Source organism: Taudactylus pleione, unplaced genomic scaffold (genome assembly GCF_031769625.1).
Source record: "Taudactylus pleione unplaced genomic scaffold, aTauple2 ptg000391l, whole genome shotgun sequence".
Classification (NCBI taxonomy): domain Eukaryota; kingdom Metazoa; phylum Chordata; class Amphibia; order Anura; family Myobatrachidae; genus Taudactylus; species Taudactylus pleione.
In genome coordinates this window covers 173034-199621 of record NW_028284792.1, presented here as the reverse complement: position 1 = coordinate 199621, position 26588 = coordinate 173034, and the positions used below count along the sequence as shown (strand labels likewise).

General features: G+C 42.9%; 1 protein-coding gene across 2 annotated transcripts in view; it reads left to right on the top strand.

Annotated features, from left to right (window-relative positions):
* Positions 1 to 26588, top strand: part of MYBBP1A (MYB binding protein 1a) — a 108969-nt gene that overhangs the window by 37796 nt on the left and 44585 nt on the right. Inside the window, exons 12-19 of one of the 2 annotated variants that reach the window (XM_088445889.1) lie at positions 6044 to 6250; positions 7928 to 8036; positions 8591 to 8681; positions 9272 to 9423; positions 9592 to 9678; positions 18089 to 18250; positions 18347 to 18508; positions 19403 to 19560. In XM_088445889.1, the coding sequence (XP_088302015.1) occupies positions 6044 to 6250; positions 7928 to 8036; positions 8591 to 8681; positions 9272 to 9423; positions 9592 to 9678; positions 18089 to 18250; positions 18347 to 18508; positions 19403 to 19560 (1128 nt within the window). Of the gene's footprint in view, positions 1 to 6043; positions 6251 to 7927; positions 8037 to 8590; positions 8682 to 9271; positions 9424 to 9591; positions 9679 to 18088; positions 18251 to 18343; positions 18509 to 19402; positions 19561 to 26588 lie in introns of both variants that reach the window. The other variant, XM_088445888.1, reaches the window with a different exon arrangement.

Genomic DNA, 26588 nt, shown 5'->3' with positions numbered 1-26588 from the left:
GCTTTATGGGTCTACGTTTAGGAAGCCGGCGGACGGAATGCCGACCGCCGTGTTCCAGACAATTTAATCCCGACGAGGGATGAATGACAGGCTTCTAAATCTAGACGCCTGTCATTTTACCGACGATTGAGCGGATGCCGGGCGACGCAGGGGACAGCCGCGGGGGTGGGGGAGGGTTAGGTTTAGGGCTCCCTGGGGGGAGTTAGGGTTAGGCACCCCCAGGAGGTTAGGGTGTAGGCTAGGGGGAGGAGTAGGGTTAGGCACTCTCGGGGGGAGGTTAGGGTTAGGCAGCGGGGAAGGGGGGGGTTAGGTTTAGGCACATAGAGGGGGGATTAGGGTTAGGCACAGGGGGGGGGGTGGGGTTAAGGTTAGGTACCCTAAAGGAGGGTTAGGGGGAAAAATAGGTTACTTTATACTTACCTAGGGACGATCGGGATCTCCTCCTCTGTCGGCCAGCCGCTGTCGGGATTTGAACCGCAGGCCAGGGGTCCAGCGGTGATTCATACCGATTCCGCTTCATATTATCTCTAGTTACCTGCAAGCAGATTGTCACTTTATTGCTGAATCCAACATATACATGCTCAAAAAACTTGGAGTGCACCATACATACTCATCTTGTCATCTAGCTTTCTGTGTTACATTTGAGTCTGGCTGTACCCTTGATATATTGGTGTTATACATACAAATACTTTAATAGTCCACTGAGTATAGCTTAAGTTATAAAAAAGAAAAATATAATAAAAGGAAAATAAAACAAAAAACTCAGAGTGATGGATAACTTCCCATCCCTATTTCTTTTATGTATTTATCTAATCCCAGTAAGTAATACCTGATATAAAGTAACAGAACTTGCCATTCGATGTGCAGGATAATTGCAATCTTTTTTTTTTTTTTCTTTTAAATTCTCAGTCAAGTCAGATCTTCATAGGATTGCTGACCTCAGTGTAGGAAAATCAGCATAATATTTATTGTTGAAATTTCCCTAGCCTGATGATACAATTTAGCATCCCAAGGTGTCATAAATGATCCATGCTTGCAGTTGATATTGAGACTGCTACATTGTAATGCTTTAATGGGATAAAATTCTACATACAGTACTTTTTAGGATCTTGAGACTGCTAATTACAGATAAAGTATGTGTAAAAGCGCTTACTATTGCTTTATCACAAGCAGCTGTCATTAGGGCTGTCCAGTTTGTGTGAATTAAGTGTAAACTCCAGGGATTATCTTGTATTTTTCTTGCAGCAAGGCTGGAGAACACTCGCCAATGGGATTGTAGGTTGGAGCTGAGCTGGCACTTAAATTAAACTGTAGCTTTAAAAAGTAAGCTCCTCCTCCCTGCAATGAAATAGAAAAAGACTGCGCTAATATACAGACATTGGCATAAAAAATGATTTAATACAATATAAAAAATACACCATGAAATAGCAGTATGCACATGTGCCACAATAAAACAAGGAAAATGATAATGATGATGAATATAATAATAAAATATGTAAAGCAATTGAAAAAATTATGAAATGAGGAAATTATGGTGTCATAACAATGACAATAGGTTATGAATAAATACAAATATTCTTTGTTAATAATAGCCCCAGTTGCACGGTGTCCCGATAGAGGGTAGAGGGTTTTCCATTCTTCTCCATGTCCAATCCTTGGTCCTTCCGGATTGGCTCATTGTGACCCCGGCCGCGAGTCTCCTGGGCTGAGGTGCCGTGAAATTGGACAGTGGACTTTCTCTCCAGAACCATGTTTCTCCGAGGCCAGTGGTCTTCCTACCGTTCGTTCGGGAGTGAGGCCTTCCACGCGAAGATTTCATAGCATCTCGACACGTTTGTGAGGCTCCACAGTTTGGTATATAATACAGGTATCTGCTGGCTTCCGCAAGTCGCTGCCTTGACTGTTCTGTGGAATTTTTCATCCAGAGCATCTGTTTCTGCCGACCCCACTGTTCCCTTAGGTCTCCAGGAGCATTGAGGCTTCCCGAGTGAGGGTAATCCTAGTGGCTCCAGGCTGGCTACGCTGGTCATGGAACGTGAACATTCTCCGGATTCAGTAGGTCCAGGATAGCATCTTCCACTTCGTCCAGACCTTCTGCATCTAGGCTCGTTTCTACACGGGGACTTTCCTTGGTTGGTTTTCACAACCGGACTTCTGCGATAGAGAGTGAGAAAGCTGCAGGTTTTTCTCTCTCGGTGGTCTGTACTTGGCTGCGAGCCTGGACACCGTTTCCACCTCGAACTTACCTCCGGGTTTGGAAACTCTCCGATTGGGAGGCCAGATGACGACTTCGTTTTGTGACTATACAGTCTTTGGCCCTGTAATTTTCTATCCAGCAGCATTTGGGCTTTCTTCCGAGAGTCCAAACAGTTTTTACAAGGTGTGCTGCATATTCAGCCACCGTTTCGTCAGGTGGAGCCATGAAATCTTAAACTAGTCTTATGGGCTCTCACACAGGCTCCATTGGAGTTGTTGCATTCCGTGGATTTTCAGTTAGTTGCTTGGAAGCTGGTCGGCCTTAGGGCTATTGCCTTCCCTCGGTATAGTTCCGTGTTTAGGGATTGCAAGCCGCCTTTTCTTGTCTTCCATGAAGATTGTGCAGTTCTCTGTACAGGTTTTAGGTTCCAGCCGACACTTGTTTCGGCCTTGTACTTACAACAGGATATCGTCCTTCCGGTTTTTCCTCTGGTGAATTCCCGAGACTGTGGTGATGTGTCTCTGCTAGTTGTGCTGAGCATTGCAGATTTCCTTGGATACATCATCTTGGTACGCCGCACTGTTCTCTGCTGGTTCTTTATGACTCACATAAACATGGTGGCCGGCTACTCAGCAGACCCTTGCATGTTGGATACACTCGGACATCACTCAAACCTATTCTGGTGCAGGGTGACCGACTCCAGACCAGGTGTCAGCGCCTTCTGCAAGGGCAGCGGCGATCTAATGGGCAGCGCAACGCTGGACTTCAGCAGCACAGGTCTGTTGTGCGGCTATCTGGACCCCTGTATGCACATTTGATCATTTTTATGTTTTTTGCCTCCAGCAGCACCCACTTTGGACGTACAGTTCTCCGGTCAGGTAGCCTGAGTGTTCCGTCCCCTGGGGGCAGCTGTTGAACGTCCCATTGTCCAGTGTTCCCCAGCCTTCCTGCAAGAGAAATAAGATTTTTGGTCAAAATACCGTTGAAGCCTTTTCGCTTAAGCAGGCTGGGGAGCACTGCGATCCCTCCCTCACGCTCAGTCGTGTAAGGTTTTGATTCATGACAATCTTTTTTGTCTGGTTTGTTTGGTTGTTCTAAACAGTTTCACTGGGTTCCTGCTACTCCTCTCCAGACTCTTTTAAAGAAGTACTGGAATTGTGGGATTGCAGTGGGGAGGAGCTTACTTTTTAAAGCTACAGTTTAATTTAAGCTCCAGCCCCAGCCTTCAATCCCATTATCAAGTGTTCCTACAGCCTGCTTAAGAGAAAAGGATTCAACGGTAAGTTGACCAAAAATCCTATTATATCAAACGTGTACACTGTACAACAAACCCTTCAAAAGTTTTTTCTACTTTTTCACTTTACATCAACATCGGCTTACTGATACAGCCATATAAATAAATTGTACAGAAGCTGGTTGACTACTTTTCTTTAATCATTCACAGGTGAATTAATCTATTCCCCTTCGGCAACACCTGAGCATGGTGGTTTCTACTGCGGAAGATCATGGCTGGGTAATACATTTCCCAAAGTCAAGTCTGGCTCCGGCTCAGAGCATGATTTATTTTAGGCCTTTTCTTCCACGCAAAGATTTAGAAGGTATTTTTTCCGGAATTCAATTTTTTTTTTTTTTTTTTACAGGATCAGGTGCGGTCTCGGTTGTGGCAGTGGCAAGCATCCATACTTCTCTGCATGGTGTTGCTGAGGAAAATGGTGGCTTTGTTTTGAGGCAGTGACTTTTACACGATTACATTTGAGGCCTCTGCAGCTCCAGATACTGACTCACGTGGTCCAGGGCCAATTTTTTGCTAGACAGGCATATCTTTTGATTTTCCAATCAGAACTGCTTGTTGGTGTGGTGGCTTTACTCGCCCAACCTTCTCAATGGTGGTCCCTTCTCAGTTGATCAGTGGACAATTGTTGCTATAGAAGCCAGCCTCTAGGGTTAGAGTGCAGTGAAGCTGGGTTTCCGGTTGCATGCCCTGTGGTCCAGGGAGGAATCCCCTCTCTCATTCAATGTTCTGATGTTGTGGGCAGTTGCAAATGCCCTGACCCAAGCTCAGGCTGTCCTGATGGGCAGGCCGGTTTAGTTACAGTCTGACAATGCCTTGGCTTTGGCTTACATCAATCGATAGGGTAGAACCTGATGGCCATGAACTATTGATATTACCATGGTGAACAACTGGGGAGTGTATAATTGCATCAAGAGACCTTTCGACATCTATATAAGAATGCTTGGGCAGACATAACAGTGTTGGTGGATGTGATGGCGGCCAGGTGGCCATTTCATCTGGGGTATTTGTTTCCCCATATCGCCATGCTTCTGTCAGGTATTCAAGCCAGTCAAGAGGACACCGGCTCACGTAGATTTTAGCTCTCTTTGCAACAGTGACCAAGGAGGGGGTGTGTTATGCGGAACTTCAGGCCATGTTGTTATAACCACCTTGGCGTCTTCCTCAAAGAAGAGACCATCTAAGCCAAGGCCCATTTCTTCACCCTGAATTGAATCGCTTTGCTTTAACGGCATGCCACTTCAGTCAAGATCCTAAAAACTAGGGATCTCTCTAGTTATCCTAAGCATGGACAACCAAACTAGAGAGACCCCCCTAGTTTTTAGGATCTATTGCAAACATTTCCCAACAGTTTTGGAGGACATATTTTCTTTAGTGTGAGCACAGGGACCTCCCACTTCTCAATTCTGTCTTAGATTGTCGACCATCAAGGGTCAGATCTAACCATTACAGTGCTTCATATCTAACCACAATATGTCCTGCCTTGGAACCTAAATTTAGTGTTTGAGGCTCTTCAAAAATCCCTATTTGAGCAACTGGAAACAGTGGAGCTGGAAGGTTTTGTTCCTGCTGGCCATAGTTTCAGCCAGACGTGTGTCAGAATTGGCTGCTCTGTCCTGCAAATATGCCTTTTTTAATTTCCATCCTAATAGGATGGTCCTGCTAACTCATTTGTCCTTCCTATCCAAGGTTGTGTCCATTTTTCATTTGAATCATGAAATCTTCCTATAGGCTTTTCAGCAGGACAGTCCAACTGGTTCCGCCAATCCTCTACATTTCCTGGATGTTGTTCAAGCGAGGCTTGCCAGCATTTAAACCATTGCTTTCAAAGCTTACTGTGATGAACAAGCAGGCGTGTGTGTGCTAACAAGACAGAAAACATCCTGGTTAACTAATAGGAGTGTTTTCTGGGAGGTGCCTCTGTTGAACAGTTGTGCAGGGCTGCAACCAGGTCTAAAAGTTCACACGTTTATAAAATTCTACAGGTTTCACACTTTTTTTTTTTTTTAAGATGATGTTCTTTGGGTGGCAGTTTCCAACCCTCTTAAGCTTCCTTTGGGAAGTCTCAGAGAAGCAGTGTCCCCCATAGTGGATGTTAGGGAAAAAGAGGATTTTTGTACTATAAAATCAATTTCTCGTAATCCATTTCAGGGACATAGCATTGTTCTCTGATGCTTCACCTGTTCTTATTTTTGTTGCTGATGGTGTGCAAGTTGTGTTTCTCCATCTGGGCTTTGTTAGTCAATAAACGGAGCTTCGGTGGAAGTGGGAAAGTTATAGACCGCAGTCGTTTCAAAGTTAGTGGATGTGTGCCACTAGAGACAATATGGCAAATTCCGTAATCACTATATGCTGTGATAGAAAGAACTTATCAGGAAGTAAAGCATTCTGCATATTCATACTTATTTCTGAAAGCTGAAATAGTTTGTAAAAACAAAATCGCCAATTTTAAACAGAATAACCGGAGTTGTTCCATTTTGTATGGTAGGAAAAAATGTTTAGAATAAAAACTGTATTTTGTTGAACCATGTGAATCCTATTTTTTTTCATTTCAGCTTGTTACTTAATCTGAATGGCCTGCCTGTGCTAGGAGAAAGTCCAGTTGCTAACACTTCAAAAGAGAGGCACATAGTTGGTGTTACTGCAGATGGGAGCTTGTGGATTCACTGCATGTTGAGCTACGCAAACCTGTTAATGTCACGTGGGAAGGTTGTTCGAGCTCTTCAGCCATTCAGTGAGGAGCAAAAGGAAGCTTGGGATCGGTAAGACAGTTTGTACCATACATTCACTGTGATATTGAGATATAACAGGCAAATACACATTCACAGTATTGGGCCTTTAGGCCTATTTCACAGTTGCCGGTTTTGCCCGGCCAGCAAAAAGCCAGACAGAAGCCGGTCATTTTTTTTTCAGACACTTGGTGCCTTTCACATGCAGCGGCTTTGAGACGTTTTTAATGTTTTTCTTTTTCTGTGCATGCACAGCAGCAGGAAAGGAAACACTCGCCTGATGACCACCACTGGCTTTCAGGGATAGCCATCATTCTCAGTGGAAATTCCCGGCTGTAACACGGTGACCGTGCCGTGCGCCATCTGAAAGGAGCCACCCGCTTCACACCTGCCGGTTTTGGGCGGCTGGAAGAAAAAGGACGTTTTATTGCCGGGGGTAAAATTTAAATAAACAAGGAACCTGGTGTGCCCTTTCACACGGCACGGTTTCCGCGTAACAGCCGGGAGTATCCACTGAGCAGGGTGGCTGCCGTGCCATCCAGGCAAGGCAGTGGAGTATAGGAAACAATGTTTCCTTACACACACAGGGGCCGGCTTGTACTGCAGCTGCTGCACATGCCCAGTAGAAGAAGGGAAAAAAAAACACATTAAAAACGTCTCAAAGCCGTTCCATGTGAAAGCTGAAAATAAAAGTCCGGCTTCTGCCTGTTTTTTGGCCGGCCGGCTAATACCGGCAAGTGCGAAATAGCAGATCGATCTGTACGTAACTGGTTTGTTTACTAAACACTGAAATAAAGAATTGGATGTATAACAAAGCAGATATATGAATTACAATAGAATTGCAAACATTTACAAATATAAAAAATATTGACCTTCTTTTATTACTTTTAAAATGACACAAGCGGGGTTGCCAATTACCTGCGCATTGTATGACTGTATGTAAAACTATCTGGTATCAAAACACGTTGCAGTGAGGATAACCTGTGGATTGTACGATGCACTTTCCGCAATGGACTGTAAATACTAAAAAAATAAATAAATAAATGACCTGTATGATTAATCATTATCTTGCTTAGTGTGAGCTACCTTTTTATGATCTTCCGAACCAAACCAAATGCTTTTCTCTGTTATATGTTATAACCACTTACCTGACAAGGTCGCATGGGATGTGAACGCAGTCAACTGTACTTTAGCTGACAAGGTGCGACCGCATCGCCCCTCTGTGTTTTTGAAGAGGAAATCCATGTTACACATGTGCTGATTGGATCTGCTCTCTCTCCCTGGACTCTTCTGAGGACCCGGCAATTTCTGACCGGTTTTGCCGGAAAAAATCGTTAGTTAAGTGGTTAAAGGAAATACCTAGTCGAACTGTATATTTACTAGTGTATACTGTATATTTACACAGTATTACATTTCCAGATTTATTCTAATTAATTCATTATTTAAATTACCTGTATAGTTGACTGTCCTCCGTTGTCTCTGTCCTTACTAGTCTTAGGGGTAAATTTACTAAAGTGAGTGTTTTTAGAAGTGGAAATGTTGCCCGTAGCAACCAATCAGATTCTAGCTATTATCTTCCAGAAGGTGCTAGTTAAATGTTAAGTAGAATCTGATTGGTTGCTATGGGCAACATCTCCACTTCTAAAAACTCTCACCTTAGTAAATTTACCCCATAGTGTGTTCTTGTTTTTTCTTTCCCCTTTTTTGCAGAATGCTGCAGTATGTGGATGATCTCCAGAAGAAAACAAAGAAATCCAATAGTATGGAACTGTCGGCCTATCAACAGTTACTGCTATTAGTCGGAATTCATCTTTTTAAGGTTACAGCACTTCTAATGTCATTAGACATTTAGTTCAGATGAATGTAAATTGTCTCGTGTCCTATTTTTGTTCGCTTCAGTTTCCTAAATAAAAATATAACTAAAGAACACTGCTTACATACTATAGACTCTTATTCGTGGGCCTTTTGCACTCCACGCAACCCCAACTTTATAGTACCGTAGTTTTTCCTCCAACTGTACATTTGCCAAGGCCAGAGTAGCTTTGCTGGCATGTACCTTTGCTCTGTGATGTGCATCTACGTATATTGCAATAGTATACGGTGCCCCCTCTATGTTGGTGTGAGGGGAAGTTGGTGATTTTCATGGTGGAACTGGCAGCACATCGTAGCTATTGCTCCCAATTTAGAAGCCACCAACATATTATAAATAGGAGAGGATTAATGTAATAAGATGTTGTAGATTTGTAAAAGTTTTTTTCTTCCAGTTCTTCAGGTTACCTGAGGTTATTGGAAGCCATGGCAGCCCTTGTTCCATCTGATAATATTGTGCCAGTAATGTAATTCCTTTTCTGTAACATGTGTTCTTTTATTTAGACACCTGAGGAGAGTGTGGATCTGCTAAATGATATACAGAATTGCCTTGATAAAGCTCTAAGTAAAAAAGGCAAAAAGAGAAAGCATGCAGGTTTGTCGCAGTTCTGTGGGTGTCCTAATAGCTGCACTATATGCAAATGCAGTAATACAAAGGGTTTCATTTCTGTGATTATTCTATTGGCTGCCTTATTTGCTGTAATACTTACTGTTACTGATAAGTCACATAGCCATACTTTAATTTCATACATTTTTATAAAAAACTGCTCATTTTTAATCCCTGCCATTGTGGCGTTACTTAAGCTCCCATGTTTTAGTCACTTAAAAGTAAATGGCAAACTGATCTTGTGAGGACTCTTGCTAGGTTAAATTGGTTTGTTGCTATGTGCATCCATGGATAATAACATGACCATGAGTTCAGCGTTCTGCAGTGGCCTCCACATGAGCCAGATCTGAATTCATTAGAGCACATATGGGATGTGCTATAAAAGGAGATTTGTAGCATGAATATGCAACCAACAAATTTGAGTGTGATGTTTTTCCATGCTGTTTTGGGTAAGAAGGAGGGTCCAGTAATAAAGTGGCCACTGTATGTATGTATATGTTCATATTAGTAATTGTTGACTGTTCACTATCATCTGTTAACAGCACTTTGTCCTCTTGCTGTTTTGTTTCTCTTGATAGATCAGCAGGAGCCAGAATGGGTGGAGGTGATGGTGGAAATTCTTCTCTCTCTCTTTTCCCAACCAAGTAGACTTTTCCGAGTGGTCTCTAGGAATGTTTTCAAGAAGATTTGCCCATTCTTGACCAAGAATGCCCTACAGCTGATATTGAATGTATGTGACATTTCTAAATCCTATAAGGATTTTTAATAGATGTGTATGTAAATGTTGGAGGTAAAAAAAAAAACTATGGCATTGAATCCTTTATCTCCATGTGTGCTCTAATATGCAGTGTAATCCAATGCTCACCACCATCATTTGTCTTTTTTTCTTTAAACCCAGGTTTTTGACCCAGAAGAGGAGCAGAGTGAGGAAAGTGCAGTTATTGTAACTGACGAAAAGCATCCAAAGAAATCCTCCACTAGCCAGGTGTGTGTGCTGTGTTCTGCTTGTTTTCTAACGATCTGTAACATGAAACTAATTCTTCAGAAAGAATTGATGTCCCCGTATCCTTTTGATTGGTGTAACAGCCAGGATAACAGAACTGCTGTTTCAAAATGCACTCAGACGAGAAGGCCCAATGTATGCAGCAGGAAAGTCTCTAATGAGCTTTCTGCTCTGACCACTAGCATCGGCATCTATGTGGCACCCCAGAATGCTATGCACATAGTCAGGGCGTTGCACATTTCAGACTGCAGTTATATGCAATTTGAAAAGTGTCTTAGCCTGCCTCCACCCAGTCCATTGCTTGGTGGATTACCTCCACTACAAGACAGGTTTATGTCTCTGGGTGAGTGAGTGCCAGATTTCATCAGAACTTGCTTTACCCGTGCTGTGAGTGCTTTATGGGTGGTGGCGGCAATGTGCATCAGTTGAGCAGCTATGCAGAGCTGCTACCTTGTCCTCTGTGCACAACTTCACAAAGCTTTACTGTTTTCATATTTTGTTGCCAAATTATGCCAGTTTGTGCATGGCACTGCCATAGCATATCAACCATCTTAAGGTTTGCTTTGGGAAGCCTCAAAGTCAACAGCGTTCCCTAGATAGGACAAAAGAGGGTTTTTATACCCACCATAAAATAAATTCCTCTGAGTCCATCTGGGGGACACTACATTCCCCCCTGATGGTGGTTGTTATAGTTGTGTATGTTGCACATTGTTCTCAATTCGGCTTTGTTAGATATAACTGAAGGTCTGGAGGAGGTAGTGCTTACTCCTCAGCCTCCCCTCTACACTGAGTCTGCAGTGATGCCCAGAGGAATTGATTTTATGGTGGGTACAAAAATCCTCTTGTATATGGAGGTTTTGGGGAAGATGGTTTCAACACTTGATGTCTTGCAGTTTGCATGGTTCCATTGACGAGATTTGCAGATTAAACTCTGACCTCAAATAGGACAGGTAGCACCATCATTTGAACAGTCCTTTTGTCTCCAAGAAGAAACTTTGTGCCCCTCAGACAATGAGGTAAATTTACCACAGTGAGAGTTTTTAGAAGTGAAGATGTTGCCCATAGCAACCAATCAGATTTTTCTTATTTAACTAGCACCTTCTAGAAGATAATAGCTAGAATCTGATTGGTTGCTATGGGCAACATCTCCATTTCTAAAAACTCTCACTTTAGTAAATATACCCCAATATTTCTTCACCCGTACATTTTTCAACAGATTGTGGAGAGATGGACTCTGCTAGACATTGACAAGATGGCATCCGAGCTGGACTAAAGGTTTAGGGGGCCCGGGGCACTTTAAAACAGAGAGGGCCCCTATTGTATAAAATTAAGAGCATAGTCATACTTTACAAGTTAAAGATAGTGGGCCTGATTCAGAGGTGAGTGCAACGTCGATGTACGTCGCAAACTCCCGATGTTTTAACCTTGCACATGCATCAGTCGCCCTGCGCATGTGTCCTGATGGTTACCGTCAAGGGGCTCGGAAAGAATTTGGACTCAGGCAATTTTGGTGAGCATTTCTGGGAGGTAACGGGGAAGTGGCTAGGCAGAAGTGGGCGTGTTGCATAGGCGGCCACGTTCTGACGGGTGATCGGCGTGCGACCGATGGTGTGTCTTTGAATGAACAACAGCGGACTTGTGATGCATGCCGGTAAGCATTTCAGTAGGAAGCCCATCGGCTGCAGCATTATCATAAAGTCGCAGTCGCGTTGTGCAAAAGACAGTCATGGCTGCAACTATGTCCACCTCTGAATCAGACCCAGGGCAGGATGTATCAAGCATTGCATTTTGATACATCCTGACACCGCATGCATAGCAGCATTTATTAACACCATTTTCATGTAGATTTGCGATTAAACTGCTAAGAGCTGTCCTTTGCGGTGTGAAGACTTTCGGGTTTATGACCCCAGAGTCCTACTGCACATTCGTGGCTGTTGGGAAAAGAAGCCCATAGGCAATGCCTTGCCTAATAGAATCCTATCGGGTACAAGCTCTGGAAAGTATCGCTTTCCAGAACTAGATTCATATTGGAAATGCAATTAAATCCTCTGAAAATGGCAGTCTTCTGAATTTTGACTGTAGAGCTGGATTAAAGGATTTTTGCTGTTAGTACATCCCACCCCCAGTGAGAGAGAGAGTTACTAGGTGGTAAATATTAAAGAGCTTTTCACACCAATTCCATCATAAAAGAAAAATGTATTTAATGCGTATTGAAATACAGAGGGACACATTTAGCAAGTCCCACATGACGAAGATCTTACCTGTATACAATTTGAGACGCGCACAAATACTTAGGTTAAACTCTCTTACCTTGCAGGCCAGGTACTGATGGTTTCAGTTGTCTGTCACTGGGCAGTTGGAAGTGGAACTGTAGCAGCTCTGCCCTCCTATCTCCCATGATGCCAGCAGGCAGAGGACTGTACCTTGTGCCTTTTAGTCCTGTCCCCTCCTCGGAACACGCCCCCTCCTTCTGCTTAATGCACAGGCAGCCCAGAGATGCTGCATTGAGCACTGCAGTTTTAATTTAATGTTCAAGGGGGGCCCCAATACACTTGACCCTATGCCAGCCCCCTAATCCAGCTCTGGCTAGGATCCCAGTTGAACCACATGGTGGAGCGATTTTGCTCCAGGGCGAGGGGTCTACAAGGGTACCTTGACTATGCTATGACCTGGTTTATTTGTTTGCGCCACTTGTGATGCAACTGTACATTCTTAAAAAGGTCAACCAAGAAAAGTGGTTCTAGTCCAGGCATTGGCCAATATATTTGTGGTGCACGTATGTTATAAGGATATTGGTGGATAGGCTGTGATCTCTTCCCCTAAGATGGTACCTTTTAACTCAGGGATGCCATCAAGTATTCTAATTGATGATATTAATAGTGTGGCAGCTGAAGCCATGATCTTTGATCTTTAAGAAAAAGGGGATATCTGATCGTTAAAGACCATGCTGATGCATAGAAATTGTGTTTCTCACCATACTGTTTGGAGTACTTGTGTTTCTGTGTGGGAGAAGAGTGGTTCCTGCTTTTTTGCAGATAGCCAGCTTGCTCCTTCTTTTGCTGAATGATTTGGGTATGGGATTGAAACGGATGTTCTGCTTTGTATTATTTAGGAAGGTGCAGATCTTTTTACCTGGTGTGGTGCACTTGTGACCACTATACAGTCCTCCACTTGTCTCTTTTGAATTGTGTTCATTGCATTACAACATTTTCTATTTGAACCCTCCCAATATGGTGCATGAAGTTTTTCTCCTGGTATAAGCATCATATAGGACAAAAAGATCATCCAAGTTCCTTGTGACCTCGGTCTTAAAGACCCTCACAACATAAAACGAGCAAAGAAACCCCTTTCTCCGTACACTGATTCTAACTGAATGTTCATATCACAATAATGACTTAAATGGAACTTGGAAGCCACATTGTGTCCATGAGCACGTATGAGTTGGGGGCTTTGTGTTAGTCTCCCTATCTGATTTATCATGAGCGATTAGTGCATTTATCCATCTTTTCAAACTAAGCTGATTTCTAGGTTTCGCCTAAATGTGGGTTTTGTTTAACAGTTGGTAAGAATCCACCTACGGAAGAAGAGGGATCTCTTCATTCATTAGCTATCGTAATGACATTGAAGACTTGTAAAGAGAATACTGGAGTCCTTTTCTCTAAAGAGTTTGGCATCAGTCAAACCAGATGATGGCTAGATGGGTCACTTCTATGCTTTGGCATGCTTATATTGAGGGGATACCTGTATTTGTGGTGTGTTGTACATTGAATGCAGATTACCATATTGATGGCTCTTTTTCAACCTACAGAAAATGGGTTTTCTTTGCTTGTTAGATGTAATTAGGGCAGAGGTTCCCAAACACTGTCCTCAAGGCACCCAAACAGTTCAGGTTTTAGAGAGATCATGGTTGAGCACAGGTGGTTAAACCAAATTAATTGAGGTACTAATTAAGTCACCTGTGATCAAGCATGGATTTCCTTAAAACTTGGACTGTTAGGACGCCTTGAGGACCGTGTTTGGGAACATCTGCGTTTGGGTCTTGAAGTCCTACTTTGCAAGGCAATAGGATGATCTTCTGGAGCTCTGTGATACCTAAAAAAAGGAATTGGCCTGTATACAAACCATTGCTCAATTGATCACTGCTGATAAAGATGCTGGTAGGGCGTTGAAACGCGTAGCTGGTGAGCCCATTCATTACAGATACAGGCTACATGAACTTCTACCATTGCTGACAAGTCCCTGATTGCCACATGCAGCATGGCTACTATTACTATATTCTAATCCTTCTGGAGTAGTTCTTGCAATTGACAGGTAAAGCAACACTACCACTTTCAAACTTTATAACATAGAGAGACAGTACCCCTGTAACCACAGTTGTACTCCCTAATAAGTTTGGATGTTCCTGACTTCTGTCTAAGTGCAGTATCGTGGTGGAGGATTTGCATACAACTGCACAGATATCCAAATCTTTAAACTGAGAAACTAAAGAGGGATACTGTGAATCTGACAGACTGTGAGAAAGCTACTGCTTGGGAGACATGATTTAAATGCTAAGTACAGCACCTTCAAGGATTTGATTACTTTCACTAAAGCTCTGGAGGATAGACAGTGATTGCTACCGGCACGTATCTCACCTCACACAAAGATACAGAGGCTGCTTTCCAAATGCAGGTTTGATTGTATCAGTATAATTGACATTAAATCCTGACTGTTGCACTTGCTAAGAGATAGTTAGTATGAAGTATCCATTTCAGATGAGTCAATTTGAGTTTTTTATATATGGGCAAATTCAAGGATATCTAATGGAATTTAATGTGAATATGTTTCTTATTCTGTATAATAATAATAATAATAATAATAATAATAATAATAATGTGTTTTATCTATCCCAGTGATTATATAGATATTTTTAGAATAATATATTTTATATAGAATTATTTTTTTCTCCCAGTGCTGTTACACCTGTTATTTCTTCTGTCTCTAGTGGGACTGACTACCCCACACAGCTACTTATATATGCGCCTAGGTCACTCCTTTTTTTTTCTTTGTATACTGCTGGGATTGGGCATTGGGTATGATTCTGAATCGTATGCAGCCACGTCTGTGTCTATTGGCTTTTACCCATCTGCGACTTTTATGGTTATGCCACTACACCACCCTTCCCTGGTGTACATGCATCCGACCGTGCAAGGGCTGAGATGCCCTCAGCCATTGTCTGCAGGCACTGCAATACTGATTGGGGTGTCCTTAGACGCCACCATCGGTCTCACCATTGAAACTTGCACCAGCGCTGTGGCAGGTGCAGTTTCTTTGTCTGAGTATGGTTTCTTTGACTGAACATATGTGTCGGCAGCCACTTTCACCGACACACCTATAAGATGGACCATCTCCGTGCGTTGGCTAAACCACCTCCCTGTCACCGCCTACGAACACCCACTACATTTTGACCACATTTCGGAGACATCTTGTCTCCTGTGGCGCTAAATTGCAACTCCATCTGTGTGCGCTCACTATCTAGATGCATGCGCAGAAGAAGATAATGTTCACGGAGTCCAACATCGTGCGACTCAGAAGCGGGCCCAGCGTGTTATAGATCCCGTTCCTTACAATGTGCAGGCCCATTCTACCATATTGGGGAGCACTTTCTGGGTGATATGTCACGGTTCCTCAATTTGCGCAGTTTTGTCTGGCAACCATGTACTCTTCTGTGCTTTTACCAATTGTAACCATATAATGTGTTTTGTGGCTTAGATTGCCAGTTTTGGTTGTAAGGTGCTGCACTCTGCAACTCTGAGCATGCCCAACCCATGGGGCAGCCTTAGGATATCCCCAGGTCCATTTTCACCCAGTGATCGCAAAAAACGCACTATAGTGCGTATTTTACCCAGTATTGCAAATCCCTTTTAAAAAGTGTCCGGGTCCCGGGGACGTGCTGTGCTGTGGACAATCCCTGACATCCTGTCAGTGATTAGCTGCTGCACAGCGCGTCCCTGGGTACCCAGCACAGCCGCCCTGTAGAGGAAAAAAACAACGCTGTCATTCAAATAGGCGCTGGTCGTGAGCCAATCGGAGCTCACGTACCAGCAGCCAATCGGCAGCGGCTGCCGGTCCAGCCGGCGCCAGATTTGAATGTCGGCGGCCCCGCTATATTGAAGGGCTGCAGTGCAGTGCTATCCCAGGGCTTCCACGTTCAGCAGCAAGAGGTGATTCCCGCTGGTTCCAGGCGCCGCTTAACATCAGCAGCGGCAAGAGGGGGTTACCCTGGTTCCAGATGCATTCACAGAACAGATGCCGCTAATGCACGCCACTATTGACAGTGAATATCCACAAAGACAGATTAACTACTTTCTAAGACCTGGTAGCGGCTTGACAATAGATATTACTGCTGGGGATTTCATGTTTGCAAGATCATTCTGCTTATATTAATATTGCTGAGGACTTTTTGCATACAATCAATTCTGCCCTTTGATACTATAGTCACACTTGCAATTATATGGAGAGAGTTTTCTATCTGCTGGCATTGATTTTTATTGCATAGCATAATGTGTAAAGGCTGGGCATTACTGCGTGGCATAGTGTGTAAAGGGCATTATTGTGTGGCATAATGAGTAAAGGACATTACTGTTTGGCATAATGTGTTATAAGGGGCACTACTGTGGTGTAATTTGAATAAAGGGCACTACTGTGTGTAATGCAAGGTGAATAAGGGACACTATACAGTGAAAGCTAAAACGGACATCCCTACCCACGGTCCGCTGTACCTGGCATGGCACGGTATCTATTTCACACTACAGGGAGAGCTTGGGGGCAGCCCAGCATCTCCGTGAGTGCTGGGCATGCACCCTACAGTGATTAAAAAGGGGGCGCATCTCAAGGACTCTCCACCTTTTCTGAGTGGCCATGCCCCTTTTTCGGGCACACGCCTTCGATGTGCACTGAAGTGTCCCTTTCTGAAAGGCACCCTGCCTGCTCTAACGTGAATACTAGGGGATTGCAGCAGCTATCTCAAATATCTGCTGTGGTCCACTTTACATACTTAATATTTACGTACCACCTCCAAAACTGGTTGTTATCTCGGTTGTAACGCACATATTCATTGATGAATATGCCTCTTATTATCGAATGCTTTATTCACTATGGGGTTTGTGTAAGCCATATCATATTAGGATCATGGAGGCATTAAAAACATGCATTTAAGGGGCATGCGGGGATATCTGATGCTGTTGGGTGTTTCAAAGGAGCATTCTAAGGGTATGTGGGGATGTGTGGGGGCATCTGAGGAGGTCTGAGGGGCATATGGGGAGCTCTAAAGCATAAATTTTGATGGAACCCATAAATGGTCAGGTAGGACCACATTTTTCAAGTGGAGGGACCCACATATTTTGGCACTCAGCGCGATCACTGATCACCCAGTGGGATTGTAAAGTAAACCGGATTTTTATACTTGTTTAAAATCCTTTTCTCTGAATACTTTGGTGGTGACATTGCCGACATGCTCCTATACACTCTGGTTCTCTTAAAGCTTATCAAAGTGGCTTTTTTTTTCTTTTTGCAATGGTCATGCTTCTCTATTCTGTCCGGTGGGGCTTGATTAAAATGATAACTGGCTTCCCTGCAGGTATGAATATAGAACCAGGAGGAGCACAAACATGTTGAATATTTAAATAAGTCCTAAAGGAGGCTTTATACCCATAGCCCATTATTGTGTAGTGGAAAAGTATAGAAATCCTGTTTTACTTCAAATAATGTGATGTGTAAACAATTGGTGACAAAACATTTGCTGAAGAATATAATATAGCTAAGTGGGCAGTTTATTGAAGTCCGTGGATTAAACGTTGGAATAATCACTCACAAGAATGTCAGTGGGTATGAGCAACTACTGAATGCTGTTCTTCACCAGATACTTTCTCACAATCAGGGCTTGTTCACAGGTTAATAGACACCATTAAATATTGCTTCAAAATAGTCAATAATGGTGCTTTTCCCTCCTGTGTACTGCACAACCTCTATCTACTAGTACAGTACACAACTGTTTGGTAAATGTTCCCCCCATCTTGCTCACTTTCCCAGGAGCCTTCAAGGAAAGACCAGATTGTACAGCTTTATGCAACATACTTATGTGTGTTTTCTCTATGCAGCAGATGGGTAACACACCACTGGTTACACCCTCTGGCACTCCAAGGAATATTGAGTGGTGCAGACTATCTTCCTATACTTTGCTACTGGTGAACTATGCAAGATTGGGGGCAGTTGTGAAAATCATGGGAACTGGACATCTTGGACTTTTGGTTTCTTCCCAAATTTGCCTGTATAAATTAGTTATCAGTACCAAACAAGCAAAGTTCAGCTATTTAAAAAAAAAAGCAAACAAAACTGTTTTATCATCTGATAGGAAATGGAAAGCAGCTCAGAGGAGGACAGCTGTGAGGAGGGCGAAGAAGATGATGAGGAAGAAGAAAACAAAGAGAGTGATGAAGAAGAGGGATCCGTTGAAGATGTGAATGACGTGTTCCGTAGACAGCTAATGAATGTTTTACAAGCAGGCAATGCCACGGTAATTTTTTAATAACAATTGATGTTGGATGTAGAAGATGAAGAACAATTGGTAATGTGAGAGGTAACTACATTTGTTGTGTATATGTACTAGCAGGCAGAAGACAGCGACGATGACTTGGATGATGAGACCATGATGGCTCTTGATGAAAATCTCTCTGCATTATTTGCTGAGCAGAAAAAACGCATTCAGGCGAAAAAGGACGCAAAGGCCAAAATTCGTGAGGAGAAAATCTTACGGAAGGATTTTAAGACCAAGGTATCCAGGAATTACCTTTTTAAAAGTTTTTAAATGGTGGATTAAGTAAGCTTCACTACAGGTATAGAAGTGTGATGCCCCATGTTGTAACTAATCGTATTCACTAAGCTGCCTGAAGTGTATTTCTTGAAAGATGACAGCTATTGATCTGTGTGTGCACAAGTCAATACTAGATATCTACTGTTCTTCTGTAGAGAAGCTTGCTAGGCATATGCACTTTTTTTTCACCATTGTTTATTTTTAAGTAATACTTTGTCTATAAAATATGCATAGTGTTACATACCGTAGGACATTTATATAAAACACATAATTAGTGCTGTTAGGTTTGCAAAAAGAATCTTAGTGCAGATAATGCGAAATCTTTGGACCAGTCACCTCGTAGCCCTCTGGTCTCTTATATGAATTACAAGTCTCTGTACCTGCCTATATATAACATATACTTGATAATATGATGTAAACTCTGCATACTATCAACTGCAGTTTCTCCCTTGTCCTGTAGGTGGCAGTAGCGCTCCAGCCTTTGACATTAAACTGTTTTGTCCAGTGTGTTGATGATCTGTTCCTTATACATAATACCATTGCCTTCATTTATCGTTGGCTAGAATATATGCTATAATAGATAATTAAGCTGTTTACTAGCGATAACCAAATAGATGCTCAATATGTTTGCTTTTACATGATGATGCTTTCTGGTTCTAAAGATCATGGTCATTTTATCTGCTGTCAGGGGTATTTGATGTCTGAGTTCTCAAATATGTTGACTGAACATTGACTTTATGGTAAGATTTGGTTTCTCTTGATGGCGAAGCAGCAATCATTATTTTAAATTGACACATGCTCCAATGTTATTCCCAGGCACTTGATTTCTCAATTTTAGTTCTTAATTTTGTACAGGTCCTGGACTTGGTTGATGTGTTTGTAAAGAAGCAGTCTGACAGTCCGCTGGTGTTCAGCGTCATAGAGCCCTTGATTTCTGTAATAGAACAGAGTATGAATGCGGAGTCCAGCCAACAGGAGCAAGACTTCCTTCGCAAAACAGCAGACATTTTCATGTGAGTATGCCCAGATTTCAGATACCCAGTAGAGAAATTAAATTCACAAAGCAGAGGCAACCATGAGTTAAGTTATCAAGAACAGGCAGTGTGTTTACAGCAGCCATGCACAACCTGAACCCCGAGGGCCGCAGGAGGCCCTTACCCTCATATTGGCCCACTGGTGGGAGCCCCAGACAGGGCCGCCAACCTGGTGGTGTATTTCTTCTGCACCTGATACTGGGGTGGGGGACATTGGGACGGGAATGAACAGAGCAGACAGCCTGGCGTCCAATCAAATTAGCTGCCACACCTCTGTTTTTTGCAGAGAAGTGGCTGCGGAGCTCTGTCTCAGTAATAGATTCATTATATTGCAAGATTACCACTAACGTCGTTATCCAATTAGCCCAGAACATTGTTCGGGCGCTAATGGATCCCCCTGGGCTATCCAATTAGACCCGAAGTCAGCCCGACGCCGGCACTTATCGGGGCTTTTTTTTTTCTGGCCCTGATGTGTTCTGAAAAATTATCCCCAGAAAGTGCCGTTATTTTACCTCCGCAATGGCGAGAACACACAGGTCTGTGAGCTTATCACAGATCCTATGTGTTTTTTCTCCCTAAATATCTTATTTTTTTCGTCTGACATAATAGGATATAGGGGGGGAAAACGGGGATTATCGTAGAAAAATCCCTCTTTTGTCCTTGAAACAGTATCGTGTATGTATTTCACATGTTTAAGCAATTTTTTATTTTGGCCTCCTTCAGTGAGTGCGATCTCTCCACGTGGCCTGATCGAGAGTCTTGATTTCACTCCTGCACTTGCGCAACTCTGAATTTTTAAAAACTATCTAGAAATCAGAGACCCAAGCCCTTCTTAGAATGCAAATAATAGAATACTTATTGTCGCTGCAGATTAAAAGATGGCTATTAAACCATAAAATGTATATTAGAAAGTGTCCTATATTATAACACATAAGAACCATGAGTTGCTGGTAAGTTGGAACGGTTTAGTCAACTTAACGTACTGGCAAAAATAAAGTGTCAATATCAAATCAATAATTTGATTTATATCAAGTTTCCGTTACGAAGCGCTATTCAAGGGGAAAATTTGCAATTCCTTTAGAAAAAGCAATTAAGAAAAAAAACGTGGTAAAGTTAATTATATGCAATCGGGCGGAGTAAATAGTAGATGACGGAATGGATTTTATTTAGTTTATTTTAACATCAATAAAAAAATCATATGGTATATAGAATCGGCTTAGTATGGTATATTAAATCAGGGGCCACAAGTACCAGATTTGAATTTGGAGTCACATATGTTGCTCTGACGATCTTGTATCTATAATACCTAATTATTATTATCCTTTATGTGGCGCCAAAAGGGGTCTGTAGCGCCTTACAAAGTACAAGAACACAAATAGTATGAACAGATAACATAGGAAAGAAAGGGACATACAATACAGAACATTGCAGAACATGGACATTCTTTATAAACATTGCTGCATCAGCAGTCATAAGACACAAATAAGCTGCAGGATGGCAGAACCCAGAGATTGTTCCTTTCATTCAATGAAAAAAAAACAAAAAAAAAACAGCAGTTTAAATTTTCCACATGTATCAAAATAAGTGGATAGTCATTTAGTATAGAGGCATAACAATAAGTACAGATGTGTCCTCACACATCTAGCCTCAATACGCAATGCAGCCCGAGATGCCTGGTGCAGGTGAGCCACCAGGGCCCGTGCAACTCTTCTAGCGTCAGGCGTCTTATTTGCTTTCTTTGCTGAGAATGTTTTAGTCGCAACGCGATGTGACTAGGACGCACAAGGAGACTTTGCTAATTCAATATGTGACACTTAAATATTGTTTGTGACACGCAATGGAACAATGCATGTAAGAAAAAGCCGTGGCCGCTGCATTATAGCACTTCATATACAGATTCAGAGACCCAGTAGCATACAGATATGTAACTGTCACATATCAAATTTATCTGCGCAGTCTCCTGGTGCGCCCTAGTCACATCACATTGCGACTAAGGTGCGTTTTCTGCAAAAAAAGACGCCCAGCATTAACAGATTAGCAAATGGCCAAGCGCACCGAGGGGGGCTGTTTGGCACGATTGCAGCAATGATGAGTGAGGACACATCTGTATGCTCACAAACACTTATATCCCACAGCAAATGTGCCTTGGATGTACAAATCATCAATTTGAAATAAGAGTGATGATGGAATTAATGGTGAGGGACAAGTGTCTCGGCAAGTGAGCGCTGTTAAAATCTTCAATGTTCACTTCCTCTTCATGGAATAATCTCCCCAAGTGGTGTATTCATAAAGAATGTGAAAAGAGAATTGTTACTTTTCACTCTATATCGCATCTGTTCGATGCAATATATAGCTTTAAGTATTCATGTATACTTGCCTTTCCGGCGAAACAATCCGAAGACAAGGGCTCCGGCGATCCTGTCTTCTACTGCGGTCCTCTCTGTGTAACCGGTGAGTGGAAAGCAGGTCCTTTCTGAGCACACGCCAGTTTGCCTTACATGTTATGGTGGCGGCGGGGGGTCTTGGGGAGGGGGGAGTAGAATAAGTCTGCCGTGGGAGGAGCGGGCATTCATTGGTGCCCCGGCATATGTCTGGTCACTGCACTATATAGCGGGGGTGGGGACAGAGCTGTAAGCAGAGACAGGTGATCCGGCAGTATATAGAGGGCAGACTGAGGTGACCCAGCCACTATTATAAACTCTATGGGAAGGGAACATCTGATGTGTCCCAGGCTCCCGGCTGATAACACACAGGGAGTAGGTGAGTATATCTCCCTCCCATTTTCTCCCTGAGCACCGCTGATTGGCCGGTGTCAGGGAAGGGGGCGGGGAGAACAGGGAGACTGCTGTCTTCCCTGCTCTTCTCCTCACAGGAGGTTGTCTTTGCCATCCTGAGATGGAGAAAAAATATGTAGAAGCAAAACGGAAAGCTGAGCTTTCCTTGCTTTTAGGAATCGCTCTCCCTAAACTAGTGTATGGGGAAGCGATCCTGACTCAGAGCTGGGGCACCGCTGGAGGGGAAGCAATCGGGAAGCCGACTGCCTATATACCGGCCCGCATCTCCCCGACGCTGGGAGACCGGCGCCCGGCATCACGATCGTAGTGATGCCGGGCTCCGCGAACAGACAGCCGCGGGGGGGGGGGGGGAGGGTTAGGTTTAGGGCTCCCGGGGGGGACTTAGGGTTAGGCACCCCCCCGGGAGGGTTAGGGTTAGGCTAGGGGGAGGGAGGGTTAGGGTTAGGCACCCCCGGGGGGGGACTTAGGGTTAGGCACCCCCCCTGGGGGACTTAGGTTTAGGTAGCGGGGAAGGGGGTGGTTAGGGTTAGGCACTTAGGGGGGAAGTTAGGGTTAGGCACCCCTAAGGAGGGTTAGGGGGGTTAGGTTAGTGGATACTTACCTATCCACGATCGGGATTTCCAGCGCTGTCGGGCTTCCGCTGCGTCGCACTCTGCTCCTGTCGGGCTGCCGCTGACGGGTATGCGGCCGGCGGTATTTCATACCCATTCCCGCTGGAGAAATCTGAGATTTCTCGACGGTAACCCCTTCTGTGAATAGGACGAAACATTGAAGAGTCCTGTTATCACTGATAAAGGGATTTTCACTGCTACATGAATAGACCCCCAAATCTGTTCTGACAGCTGATTAGTAGCTCAGCATATGGGAATAGTGAGCTAGGCTCTAGAGCAAAATTACTTAGCGAATGCGCTTCGTTCGCAAAGTTATCTTTTCAAAGATTTATAGCCCCCGATTGCATGAGTAATGTTTCCGCTTTCTGTAACTGGGGGAGCTTTCTAGCTTGTTTACAGGTCATTTATCATTTCTGGTATGTCCCAAGGCACTGTTGGGTCACAATTAGACAAGACTCTACTGCTGAAGACGTTACTCCTTATAATAAACCCAAATTGGTTACTCCTTTCCTCTTGCGATATTAAACATTCATGGGATGAATCTCTGAAGTCCCTTAGTTGCCTTCCTAGGAAGCATAGGCAGAAAGGATGCACTTTTAGATTCAAGGGCACAAAAGAACACGAAGACTTGTCCTCTGGTTATAGATGTGGAAAAGACGCTCTGACATTTCTGTACTGTTGAAAAAGGGAAAAGAGAAGAAAACTTTTTGTTGGGTGCACAAACTTAATATAATCTTTTAAAACATTGTTTATTATAATATCTTAAACATACAAACATTGAAGACATAACACCATATATAGACAAACAAATCACAAAATCTACATAAAAAGTCGTCACACTAGATAAAGGATGGTTGATGGGTAAATCCTAACGTATTCTGGTCAAATATGGCCATGATGAGTGGTAGTCATAATGAAAAGAGAGAATGAAAAATGTCATGCATCTGCTTTCAAATCTCATTGCTTCAAAGGTATTGTGCAGAGGAGATTATGATGAGAGTACATATACAGTGGGGCAAAAAAGTATTTGGACAGCCACCGATTGTGCAAGTTGTTGCACTTTAAAAGATGAGAGAGGTCTGTAATTTCTATCATAGGTACACTTTAACTGTGAGAGACAGAATCTGAACAAAAAAAATCCGGAAATCACATTGTATGATTTTTAAACAATTTATTTGTATATTTTTGCGGAAAATAAATATTTGGACACCTACCAACCAGCAAGAATTCTGGCTTTCACAGACCTGTTACTTCTTCTTTAGGAAGCTCATCTATCTTCCACTCGTTACCTGTATTAATGGCACCTGCTTGAACTGGTTAACTGTATAAAAGACACCTGTCCACACCCTCAAACAGTCAGACCGCAACCTCTCCACCATGGCCAAGACCAGAAAGCTGTCTAAGGACACCAGGGACAAAATTGTAGACCTGCACAAGGCTGGGATAAGCTACCCGACAATAGGCAAGCGGCTTGGTGCGAAGAGATCAACCGTTGGCGCAATTATTAAAAAGTGGAAGAAATACAAGATCACTGACAATCTCCCTCGACCAGGGGCTCCATGCAAGAGCTCACCTCGTGGGGTATCAATGATCTTGAGATCGGTGAGGGATCAGCCCAGAACTACACGGGAGGACCTGGTCAATGACCTCAAGAGAGCTAGGGCCACAGTCACAAAGGTTACCATTAAGTAACACACTACGTCGTCATGGATTCAAATCCTGCAGCGCCCGAAAGGTCCCCCCGCTTAAGGCAGCACATGCCCAGGCCCGTCTAAAGTTTGCCAGTGACCATCTGGATGATCCAGAGGAGGATTGGGAGAATGTCATGTGGTCGCATGAGACCAAAATAGAACAATGACTAAGTAGATAAATGTTAGAGTGAATCCAAGTGAGAGATTATGAGTCACCTGGCATGTAACAGCACCCACTGTGCGCACAGCGGGAATGAAGGTGCTACCTCTGTCTGTCTGACTATATTGTTTCACCTTTGCTGGCTTGATCACGGTACAGGTGACTCATAATCTCTCTACCCCAGCTACACCAGGTAACAAACAATATGTACCTTGTGATACATGACCGCCGCTGAATGTCGGGGAATACTTACCCATGCCACACAGGATCCAGCTTATCTCACAGTAAGACTACTATGTGACTTTACACATTACTGATCTCTTTTCTGGGTGCTTCTTATGACACAGACACTTGGAATCACTCTAACATTTATCTACTTAGTCATTGTATAGGATCTATATATTTTTTTTCCATCATCACAGACTTAAGCATTAGTTTCAGTCAACACTTAAATAGATTAAAGTTTTGACTTACAATATTGTCATTTGTATAAGGCTGTGTTTAAGGAATAGAAACACTGTGTGATATACAGACCTGCTTAATGACCCCAACATACGGGGTTATCTCAGGTCAATTCCTGATTATGTTCCTGACAACCTGACCATGCTATGATCACATAAGAAGCATTGTTACAGCATTTCATCTCTGTACTACTACCACTAATTGATACTGTATTTACTGATAACTGTGAATGGTACTTACAAGTGATACCTGTGTTTAACCTGTGGCAATCACTGACGAGATATTACGCAGGATTTATGACTGTGCCATTGCCATCGATTAATATTGTACTCACTGGCAATTGTGAATGCCACTGACATATGATACCTGTTTATAACCTGTGGCAATTACTGATGAGATATTATGTAGGATCTTTGTTACAACATTACATCTCGGTGCCTCTACCACTGATTGATACCGTATTTACTGACAACTGTGAATGGTACTGATAAGTGACACCTGTGTATAACCTATGGCAATCACTGATGAGACATTGTGCAGGATTTATGACGATGCCACTACCATCGATTGATGTTATACCCATTGACAACTGAGATTGGGACTGACATATGATACCTGTTTATAACCTGTGGCAATTACTTATGAGATATTATGCAGGATTTGTGACTGAGATATTTATACAATTATCTATCTATGAACGAATGTGTGAGATTTTCTATCACAAACTGCAGCTGTATATTATCAGGTTTAATTGTGACCATATCAACTGACAATTCTAAACATCATGATATATGGTACTTTGTAGCAATTTAGGTCACTGATCTAATACAATGTGCTATTGTGAAATTACTGAACTATTCAATCGATCTAATTCTGAACATATTAGATGTTTAGACATTACCTGAGTCAGAATATTCCTGTTGCTTAGAAGATACAATGGGGACTGTGTGTAATTTATGAATACACCAGTATATATCTTGAGTCCATTTATACGGATACCTGGCATGTTTAAACTGACAAACAATTCTTTGAAGTATTTTAGGTTTATGTATGATTATGTACCCCTATATTAGATACATGTGTGGATTATAACAGACTTTAGGTGAACCCTACTATCTTTTTTTCGCACTCTCATTGGTACTGGCCCGCAGGAGCCGGGCACAGTGTGAACGACAGCAGAAGCACTTACCAAAGTGTATCAATTATTGTCACATATATGTACTCTCATCATAATCTCCTCTGCACGATACCTTTTGAAGCAATGAGATTTGAAAGCAGATGCATGCTA